At 50.9% G+C, this 9,971-nt stretch overlaps 1 protein-coding gene across 1 annotated transcript in view; it reads left to right on the plus strand.

Moving 5' to 3' along the window:
* The window catches only part of LOC105528149 (myosin-11-like), a gene marked incomplete at its 5' end in the record, with an annotated part of 97,322 nt that overhangs the window by 33,087 nt on the left and 54,264 nt on the right, over window positions 1-9,971 (plus strand). Inside the window, 6 exon segments of the mRNA XM_011964760.1 lie at window positions 638-988; window positions 3,819-3,933; window positions 6,978-7,171; window positions 9,115-9,236; window positions 9,340-9,409; window positions 9,553-9,713. Of these exon segments, the coding sequence (XP_011820150.1) occupies window positions 638-988; window positions 3,819-3,933; window positions 6,978-7,171; window positions 9,115-9,236; window positions 9,340-9,409; window positions 9,553-9,713 (1,013 nt within the window).

The raw sequence follows: 9,971 nt of genomic DNA on the forward strand, positions 1-9,971 counted from the left end.
TTTCTCTCTTTCTCTCTCTCTTTCTCTTTCTCTCTTTCTCTCTCTCTCTTTCTCTTTCTCTCTCTCTTTCTTTCTCTCTTTCTCTCTTTCTTCTCTCTTTCTTTCTCTCTCTCTTTCTCTCTTTCTCTCTTTCTTTCTTTCTTTCTTCTCTATGACATGGTCTGACTCTGTTGCCCAGGCTGGAGTTCAGTCGCACAATCTCCACCTCCTCGGCTCAAGTGATTCTCCTGCCTCAGCCTCCCAAGTAGCTGAGACCACAGGCATGCACCACCACGCCCAGCGAACTTTTGTATTTTTAGTAGAGACAGGGTTTCTACTAATTAGCTGGGCCTGGTGGTGCATGCCTGTGGTCCCAGCTATTTGGGAGGCTGAGGTGGGAGGATTGCTTGAGCCCTGGAGGCAGAGGTTGCCGTGAGCCGAGACTGCACCACTGCATTCCAGCCTGGATGACAGAGTGAGACCCTGTCTCCAAAAAAAAAAACTTTTCTAACAGGAACCCTAGGTGAATTCAAGTCAAGCAACAAATTCATTTGCAAGAATTACGAACTCTTCATGATGTTGTCTGCGTGTTGCCCACTAGGGGGCGGCAGTAAACATGTTCTGCCTTCCCTCCCTGACACTGGTCCATTGGGCACAGGGTAATTTGAGGATGGATTTGGAAGCATGGGGGGGTCATAAACTCATCTTTACATGTGAGCAAATACAGTATCAGATCTTGGTGGATGCCCATGCGTTGTGTACAGTTGGCCAGCTCTTCATGGAATGCCCAAAGTTGGGTGTCCTCTCTGATTTAAGCCCTACTTGTCTCCCACAGAACAACCCCCCAGGTGTGCTGGCCCTGCTGGACGAGGAGTGCTGGTTCCCCAAAGCCACGGACAAGTCTTTCGTGGAGAAGCTGTGCACGGAGCAGGGCAGCCACCCCAAGTTCCAGAAGCCCAAGCAGCTCAAAGACAAGACTGAGTTCTCCATCATCCATTATGCTGGGAAGGTACCAGCCACAGGGCCCAGGGGACTCTGTCTCAGGGGAGTCCCAGTGGCTTCTCAGCGCAGAGATAGTCTGAGAGTGGCAGAACCTTGGGCTGCCTGGAAACTGCAAAGGCATCTGCTACTAAGCAAATCCCAACCAAGTCCTATTCGTAATTTGTCTATGCATCTGTAAGGCATCAGCTACAGCCACTCTCATGTTTTCCAACCGTGATGTCCAGGCAGTTCTTTCTTTCTGTTTTTGTCGGAGACAGGGTCTCGCTTTGTCACTCAGGCTGGAGTGCAATGGTGTGATCATAGCTCACTACAGCCTCAACCTCCTGGGCTCACACAATCCTCCTGCCTCAGCCTCCCAAGTAGCTGGGACTACAGGTGTACACCACCATGCTCAGTTAAATTTTTTTTTTTTTTTTTTTTTTTTTTTTTTTTTTTGAGATGGAGTTCTGCTCTTGTCATCCAGGCTGGTGTGCAATGGTGTGATCTCCGCTAACTGCAACCTCCACCTCCGAGTTCAAGAGATTCTCCTGCCTAAGCCTCCCAAATAGCTGGGATTACAGGCACCTACCACCACAGCCAGCTAATTTTTGTATTTTTAGTAGAGACAGGGTTTCACCATATTGGCCAGCCTGGTCTCAAACTCCTGACTCAGGTGATCCACCCACCTCGGCCTCCCAAAGTCCTGGGATTACAGGCAAGAGCCAGTGTGCCTGGACGCCCAGCTAAATTTTTAAATTATGTATAGAGATGGGGTCTTGCTATGTTGCCCAGGCTGGTCTTGAACTCCTGGGCTCAAGTGATCCCCCGGCCTCAGCTTCCTGAAGTGCTGGGATTACGAGCACAAGCCACTGCACCTGGCCTCAGCCTGCTTTTCTTGTATAGACTCTAAATCCTTCCTGCTACAAGTTATACCCAACAGGTGGGGCCAACTGGAATGGGATGACTAATACATCCACACCTGGCTTCAACAAAAATCTCCCATGTCACGGCCTTGGGTTTGCTATTGCCAGCCAGCTCTGGCCAGGAAATCTATGATAGTTGTATTCTTCATCATCATCATCATCATCATCATCAACATGCCTTGGCTGTTACTGTATAGGCCCTTGCCCTATGGCTCTCAAGGGTCCTGGATAATGTACAAAGGACATAGCTTAGTCTGGCTTGCAGAATTGTAGTATTCTATTGACTCATCAGTACCCCCACTGCATCATGGGAACAGGCAAGACTCTCTACCAGGGGGTGGCAATAGAATCCAATCTGGCCCACAGCTTGTTATTGTAAATAAAGTTTTATTGGAACACAGCCATGCCCGTTTGTATACATAGTGTCTATGGCTGGCTGCTTTTGTAATATAGCACCAGAGTTGAGTAGCTGCAACAAAGACTGTATGACTTGGCCGGGCGTGGTGGCTCACGCCTGTAATCCCAGCACCAGGGCAGGTGGATCACTTGAGGTCAGCAGTTTGAGACCACCCTGGCCAGCATGGTGAAACCCCATCTCTGCTAAAAATACAAAAGAAAAAAAAAAAAAAAAGCCAGGCGTGGTGGCACACACCTGTAATCTCAGCTACCCAGGAGGCTGAGGCAAGAAAACTGCTTGACCCAGGAAGGTGGAGGTTGCAGTGAGCTGAGATCACACCACTGCCCTCCAGACTGGGCAACGGAGAATGACTCTGTCTCAAAAACAAAACAAAACAAAAAGAACACAAAACACTGTATGACTTGCCAAGCCAAAAATGTCTACTATCTGGGCCTTCACCAAAAGTTTCCCAACTCCTAGCCTATATTCAAGGGAGTATATGTTCCTTGAAGCATATAGAGACAATACTTTTCTTTTCCCTACTTCATCAGTGGATTTTTTTTCAGTGGATTTGTTTTCAGTCTTCTCTCAGATCAAGCCTAGCTATTATCCTGATAACCCACATCCCATAATAACCCAGCAAAGTTGTATTATCAGTTCCTTTCATTTAATATTTACCACAATAAAAATTAGGGCTTTGGGCATGTCAGCGTTTGAATCAGGAATGTAAAAAGCCTGTATGTCCTTTTTCTGTATATCCATGTATCAGGATCTCTGAGTTACAAATTATGCTCATTAGAGAGTAGAAAACAGGATGCCATGCTTAATTAATTAATTAATTAATTTTGAGACAGAGTCTCACTCTGTCACCCGCGCTGGAGTCCAGTGGCGCAATCTCAGCTCACTGCAAACTCCACGTCCCAGGTTGAAGTGATTCTCCTGCCTCAGCCTCCCGAGTAGCTGGGATTACAGGCGTGCACCACCATGCCTGGCTAATTTTTTTTGTCTTTTTAGTAGAGATGGGGTTTCACCATGTTGGTCAGGTTGGTCTCGAACGCCTGACCTCAAATGATCCACCCACCTTGGCCTCCCAAAGTGCTGGGATTACCGGCGTGAGCCAGCACGCTTGGCCGCTGTGCTTAATTTCTAAACCAGGAAGATGATGAGGGGGGAATTTTGCATGTCAGCTGGAGGGCATCTGCCATCATGAAATCTCTTAATCTTGTATAACTCACAGGCACTGTGTTGGCTTAGGAGGAGGGAGGCTACCACAGCTGCGTTAGTAGGAGAATATGGAATGGAAACTAGGCTTTCCCAGCAATGGCTATCGTTGGCTGGTGTCCTACTATGTGGGCACAGGTCCCTGGGCTGTTGGTCTCTTCACTGGTGTTTGCGGAGTCCCATCATGGTGGTCATAAACGTCATTTCCTCTCTGACCTCAGAAGATCTGGAAGGACAATGGGAAGGCTGGGGTCTTGGCCTTGGTTTCTAAGTTTCTAGTTTCCCAGGGGTTCTGACCAGCAGGGTGTCCTTGGCAGGTGGACTACAACGCGAGTGCCTGGCTGACCAAGAACATGGACCCCCTGAACGACAACGTGACTTCCCTGCTCAATGCCTCCTCTGACAAGTTTGTGGCCGACCTGTGGAAGGACGGTAAGGCCTTCTGGGCTCAGGTCCATGTTCTGCTTTGAGCTGGAGAATTGAACACCCAAGTCCCCCGACTCCCACACCTGCCCCAGGAGGGGAGGCCTTTGCATGGGGGCAGGGGAAGGAAGAGCATTGGCGTGTGCTGGTGAGTGATGTCTTGTTGAAATAATCTCTTCCTGAATGGGCGTCCCTGAGCGCCTCAATCCTCCATGTCCCCAGGGGATGAGGTCCTGAGGTCAGGGCTCAGGCGATAGACGGGAGAAACAGCACGCCAGGCAGGGGGAGTTAGACTGCCCTGTCCAGTCAGAAGGACTTGGCTGCATCTTGTCTCTGCCACCTCCTAGCTCTGTGGTCTTGGATGAGTCACTCAGTGTCATTAAGCTTCATTGCCCTCATTAGTAAAACCAGGAAACACAATAATAGTTGCCACCTCTACTAGGGGTATTGTGAGGGTTAATTAGACCAGTGGTGCTCAAACTCAAGCAGGCATCACGACCCCTTGGAAGGCTTTATTTATTTATTTAGGGACAGAGTCTTGCTCTGTCACCCAGGCTGGAGTGCATTAGTGCGATCTTGGCTCATTGCAGCGTCCACCTCCTGGGTTCCAGTAATTCTCCTGCCTCAGTCCCCCGAGTAGCTAGGATTACAGGCACAAGCCACCATGCCTGGCTAATTTTTGTATTTTTAGTAGAGACGGGGTTCCCCCGTGTTGCCCAAGCTGGTCTCGAACTCCTCACCTCAGGTGATCTGCCTGCCTCAGCCTCCCAAAGTGCTGGGATTACAGGCATGAGCCACCACACCTGGGCCTCTTTGGAGGGCTTTTAAAAACTCAGATGGCTGGGCCTACCCTAAGATCTGATTCTGCAGGTCTGGGGCCAGGGATGGGGCGGGCCTGAAAACGTTCATCCCAGGTGATGCTGCTGGTCTGGGGACCACACTCCGGCTCCCTTTGAGAACCAGTGAGAAGATGATCCCTGGGAAGAGCTGCTGGAGTGATGATGAGGGGAGGGGGTTTGCTGTTTGTCCCTGGCTGTCAGCGTCCACAGCAGGTTTTGTTCTTGGCACAGGGCCCATGGCCCTGAGGCTTACAGGACTGATCTTCCCTTGTTTTAATCTAAAAAAGGCTCCAGGAGGGCCCAGCTGTGCCCCAAGCATATGCCAGGCTCTGGACCTAGGGAACAGCATCGCACCCTGGGTCTGTGTCACCCCAGGAAACCTGATGAAGCCTGCAGTCCCTCCCCTGTGGGGCCCACAGTCTTGCGGGAGAGATAAGACTCTCAAAGACAAGCAGAGAGATTGTTGCATAAGGCTGCACACAGTGGCTCACACCTGTAAGTCCAGCACTTTGGGAGGCCGAGGCGGGAGGATCACTTGAGGTCAAGAGTTGGAGACCAGTCTGGCCAACGTGGTGAAACCCTGTCTCTACTAAAAATACATAAAACTAACTGGGCGTAGTGGTGGGCACCTGTAATCCCAACTACTGAGGAGGCTGAGTCAGGAGAATTGCCTGAACTCAGGAGGCGCAGGTTGCAGTGAGCTGAGATTGCGCCACTGGACTTCAGCCTGGGCAAAAGAGCAAGACTCTGTCTTGAAAAAATAAAACTAAAAAAATAAATAAATAAATAAAAACAAAAAAAAAATTAGCCAGGCGTGCTGGTGGGTGCCTGTAATCCCAGCTACTCAGGAGGCTAAGGCAGGAGAACCACCTGAACCTGGGTGGTGAAGGTTGCAGTGAGCTGAGATCGAGCCACTGCACTCCAGCTGGGCAACAGAGTGAGATCTTGTCTCAAAAAAAAAAAAAGAGATTGTTACATGGAATCTAACTGAGTCCAAGATGAAGAAATGAAGAAATGGTGCTGTCCACAGCCTGTGGGTTGGGCTTGGCATGTGCGGGATCTGTTGGGCTGGTAGAAAAAGAACATTGGTGGCGATGATGATAATGACGATGGCTGGGCGCAGTGGCTCACGCCTGTAATCCCAGCACTTTGGGAGGCCGAGGCGGGGGAATCACTGAGGTCGGGAGTTTGAGACCAGCCTGACCAACATGGAGAAACTCCGTCTCTACTAAAAATACAAAAAAATGAGCCAGGCGTGGTGGCGCATGCCTGTAATCCCAGCAACTCAGGAGGCTGAGGCAGGAGAATTGCTGGAACCTGGGAGGCGGCGCTTGCAGTGAGCCGAGATCGTGCCCATTGCACTCCAGCCTGGCCAACAAGAGTGAAACTCTGTCTCAATAAAATAATAATAATAATACCTACTTTTTGTTGAGCACTTACTGGTGTGCCAGGCTTCTATCTTGGAGAGAGTGCTGTATCTTCTGCCTCAGAATATTTCTTCTGTGGATACCTACCTTGTTCCCCACCCATTTCTTTCTGGTTTCTGTTCAAATATGCAATTTAGCAGATCCCACCACACCACCTCCTAATCTAAGAGAGCACCCTCATCACTCTCTGTCTCTCTGCTTTACCCTATTTTTATTTTTCTAAGCACACCTAACTACTCAAGATATTCTATACTTAACATATGTGATCACTGTCTGTCTTCTTCCCGGTGATATAAGTGGGGTGAGGGGGCCGGGTCTTTTTTTGGTCACGGCGGTGTCCCCAGGGCCTGGAGCACAGCAGGTCCTCAATAACTATTTGTTGGTGGATGAAGGATTGGAGACTGGCAGGGAATAAGTGCCTTCTGTGCCTTATTTTCTTATCCTTGCCCTAGAAGGTAGATGGTTTTATTACCTCCGTTTTGTAGAAAGGGAGACTGAGGCACAGGATGGTGCCAAGCCAAGGCTAGTCGGTGAGTGGACAGCAAGAGCAGGCTTGACTCCTAGGTCAGCGTGACTCCATCACAGGGAATTTGTTCTTCCTGCCACTCAGGTGCTCTCAGGATTTCCCAGATAGACAGTACTTGGAAACCCTGACTGCTGAAGGAGGCATTGGTGATGGAAGGAAAGATTGGAGTGGGCAGGTTGGTGGGTGGGGCAGGGTCTGGGCCTCTGGCCTAGTTAGGGGTGGGTGGGCCAGAGGCTGATGCCACCTGACTGTGCCCCATAGTGGACCGCATCGTGGGACTGGACCAGATGGCCAAGATGACGGAGAGCTCACTGCCCAGCGCCTCCAAGACCAAGAAGGGCATGTTCCGTACAGTGGGACAGCTATACAAGGAGCAGCTGGGCAAGCTGATGACCACGCTGCGCAACACCACGCCCAACTTCGTTCGCTGCATCATCCCCAACCACGAGAAGAGGGTGAGGCCCGCCGCCCAGACCCCGGGGCTCCCAGAAGCCAGGGCTGCCCCCAAGCAGTCACAGTGTCCCCCAGGCGCCCTCCACCCCTACCTACCCCGAGGACCCCATTTGCCATGCGGGGAAGGCTATCTGAATTTCAGACCCATTCCCCATCCCTGGAGGCAAAGGAGGAAGGGAGGACGGATCCAGAGACTTTCAGCCGTGGAGCTGCTGTGCAGGACATCCAGCCACTCATTCATTCATTAGCCCAGGAAGTATTCACTGGGCTCCTCCCTGTGCCGGGTGCTGGGGAGACAGTGTTAGAAAAATTGTAGTCCTTGCCTATGGGTTTCTCTTAATCTAGTGCAGACATCTTCACCTTGGGTGATTGTCTCCTCTATGTGGACATGTCTACAGACATTTTTGGTTGTCACAACCAGGAGGGGGCTGCTAGTCAGCATCTAGCAGGTAGAGGCCAGGGATGCGCTAAGCATTGTACAATGCACAGGACAGTCCCTCAACCCCCCGCACAGAATCCCTCCAAGATGCCACTAGTGCTGTACGGGGAGAGGTAAACACACAGCCGATGATGGTGATGGAATGTGGTCAATTACAAGAACACCAAAGAGCCAGGGCTCCTCCCACAGCCTCAGGACTCAGAGAAAGCTTCTGGTGAACTTGAACTTTAAGAATGTGTAGCCATCAACTTGGTGACATGGAAGGCAGGGTGGGGAGGGCACGCTAGCAGAGGGCCCAGGATAAGCAAGAGTGTGGAGGTGAGAAATGAAGGATCTAGGTAAGAAAATGCTAGATACTGGCAGGTGTATGGCTCATGCCTGTAATCCCAGCTACTCAGGAGGCTGAGAAAAATCTCTTGAATCCAGGAGGCAGAGGTTGCAGTGAGCTGAGATTACACCACTGCATTCCAGCCTGGCCAGCAGAGATTCCATCTTTAAAAAAAAGAAAATCCTACATAGGTCATTTCATGTTGCAGATGTGTGAGGGCGTGAGGTAGGAATCAGACGGTGTGTGAGGTAGGAATGAGGCTGAATGGGTAGGCAGGGGCTAGATCGTGGTGCTCCTTGTATTCTTTTTGGAGCTTGGCCTTCTCTCTCTAGGGATGCCACTGGGGGTGTTTAAGCAGGGCAATGGCATGGTCCGATTTACATTTTAGGAAGTGAATGAGGGGACTGGACATATGCTGGCTCATGCCTGTAATCCCAGCACTTTGGGAGGTTGAGGTGGGAGGATCACTTGAGACCAGGTGTTCAAGGCTAGCCTGGGCAACATAGCAAGACCCTGTATCTACAAAAACATTTTAAAAAATTATCCAGGCATGGTAGCACATGCTGTGGTCCCAAATACTTGGGAGGCTGATTTGGGAGGATCACTTGAGCCCAGGAGTTTGAGGCTGCAGTGAGCCATGATCGCGCCACTGGACTCCAGCCTGAGTGACAGAATGGGACCCTATCTCAAAAAATAAAAAACAAAAAGAACAAAGGAAAGCGAATGAGGGGATTGAGGGGAGAGGCAAGACTGGAGAGAGAAGACCAGGTGGGTGGTTTCTGTGGTTGTCCAGGCAGGAGAAGATAGTGGAGACAATGGTGGTGAAGAGAAGTTGGTAGGGGGTTGGGAGATATTTGGGAGCTAGAACCAATCAAACTGCTGATGGACAGGAAGTGAGGGAGAGGAGGTGATGAGGAGGAAGCCCCAAGTTCAGCCAGGTGATGCTAGTGTCATCAAGAACCAGAGAGATCATGAGGCAGCCAGTGCCAAAGCAAAGAGATGAAAACCCAGAGAGGGGGCACTGCTTTGCCCCTCGGCCCTCAGCTGAGCTCTCCCTGGGTGCTTCTGTTGGTACCCTCGTGGCCTGGCCAGGTGGGTCATCCAGGTAGGAGGTTTGGGGCTTTGCTGCACCGTGGGTCCTGGCCCCAGGGATCCACTGCCCTCTTTGGCCTTTGCAGTCTGGCAAGCTGGATGCGTTCCTGGTGCTGGAGCAGCTGCGGTGCAATGGGGTGCTGGAAGGCATTCGCATCTGCCGGCAGGGCTTCCCCAACCGGATCGTCTTCCAGGAGTTCCGCCAACGGTAAGTCCCAAGGTCTGGCCCAGGTAGGGCAGGGGGTGAGCGGGACTGGGCAGAGGAATGGATGCTGGAGGTACACGGGGTGACTTCTGCTCTGTGTTTCAAGCTACGAGATCCTGGCGGCGAATGCCATCCCCAAAGGCTTCATGGACGGGAAGCAGGCCTGCATTCTCATGGTGAGCCCAGAAGTCCACCAGAGACCGCCCAGCCTCTGGCCGCAAGCCACCTGCTGCTCTTGGCGGGACCATTCTTACCCATGTCATCGCTCGCCAAATGGCACAGCAGAAATCAGGAGCTCTTCTTTTCCTTCCTTTTGCAGATCAAAGCCCTGGAACTTGACCCCAACTTATACAGGATAGGGCAGAGCAAAATCTTCTTCCGAACTGGGGTCCTGGCCCACCTGGAGGAGGAACGAGATTTGAAGATCACCGATGTCATCATGGCCTTCCAGGCGATGTGTCGTGGCTACTTGGCCAGAAAGTAAAGATGCTTTCCTGCATCCTAATACCTCGAACGCGAATCACAAACAGGGGCCTTTCTGTTCTGATTGCGCAATTTTAAGAGGCCACCTGTTTACTATGCATCATTGACTGAGTGACAGTTTTTTCTTGAGGTGGAAGAAATGCTTCTACTTTAAATAAATGTACCAGTTACGAGTGCAGGAAGGGAATGAGTTTTAGACCTGGGTTTTCATCCTGGATGCCCCAGTTTCTGCTGATGAACCTTGGACAAGTTACT

The sequence above is a fragment of the Mandrillus leucophaeus genome, unplaced genomic scaffold, assembly GCF_000951045.1.
Source record: "Mandrillus leucophaeus isolate KB7577 unplaced genomic scaffold, Mleu.le_1.0 Scaffold703, whole genome shotgun sequence".
NCBI lineage: Eukaryota > Metazoa > Chordata > Mammalia > Primates > Cercopithecidae > Mandrillus > Mandrillus leucophaeus.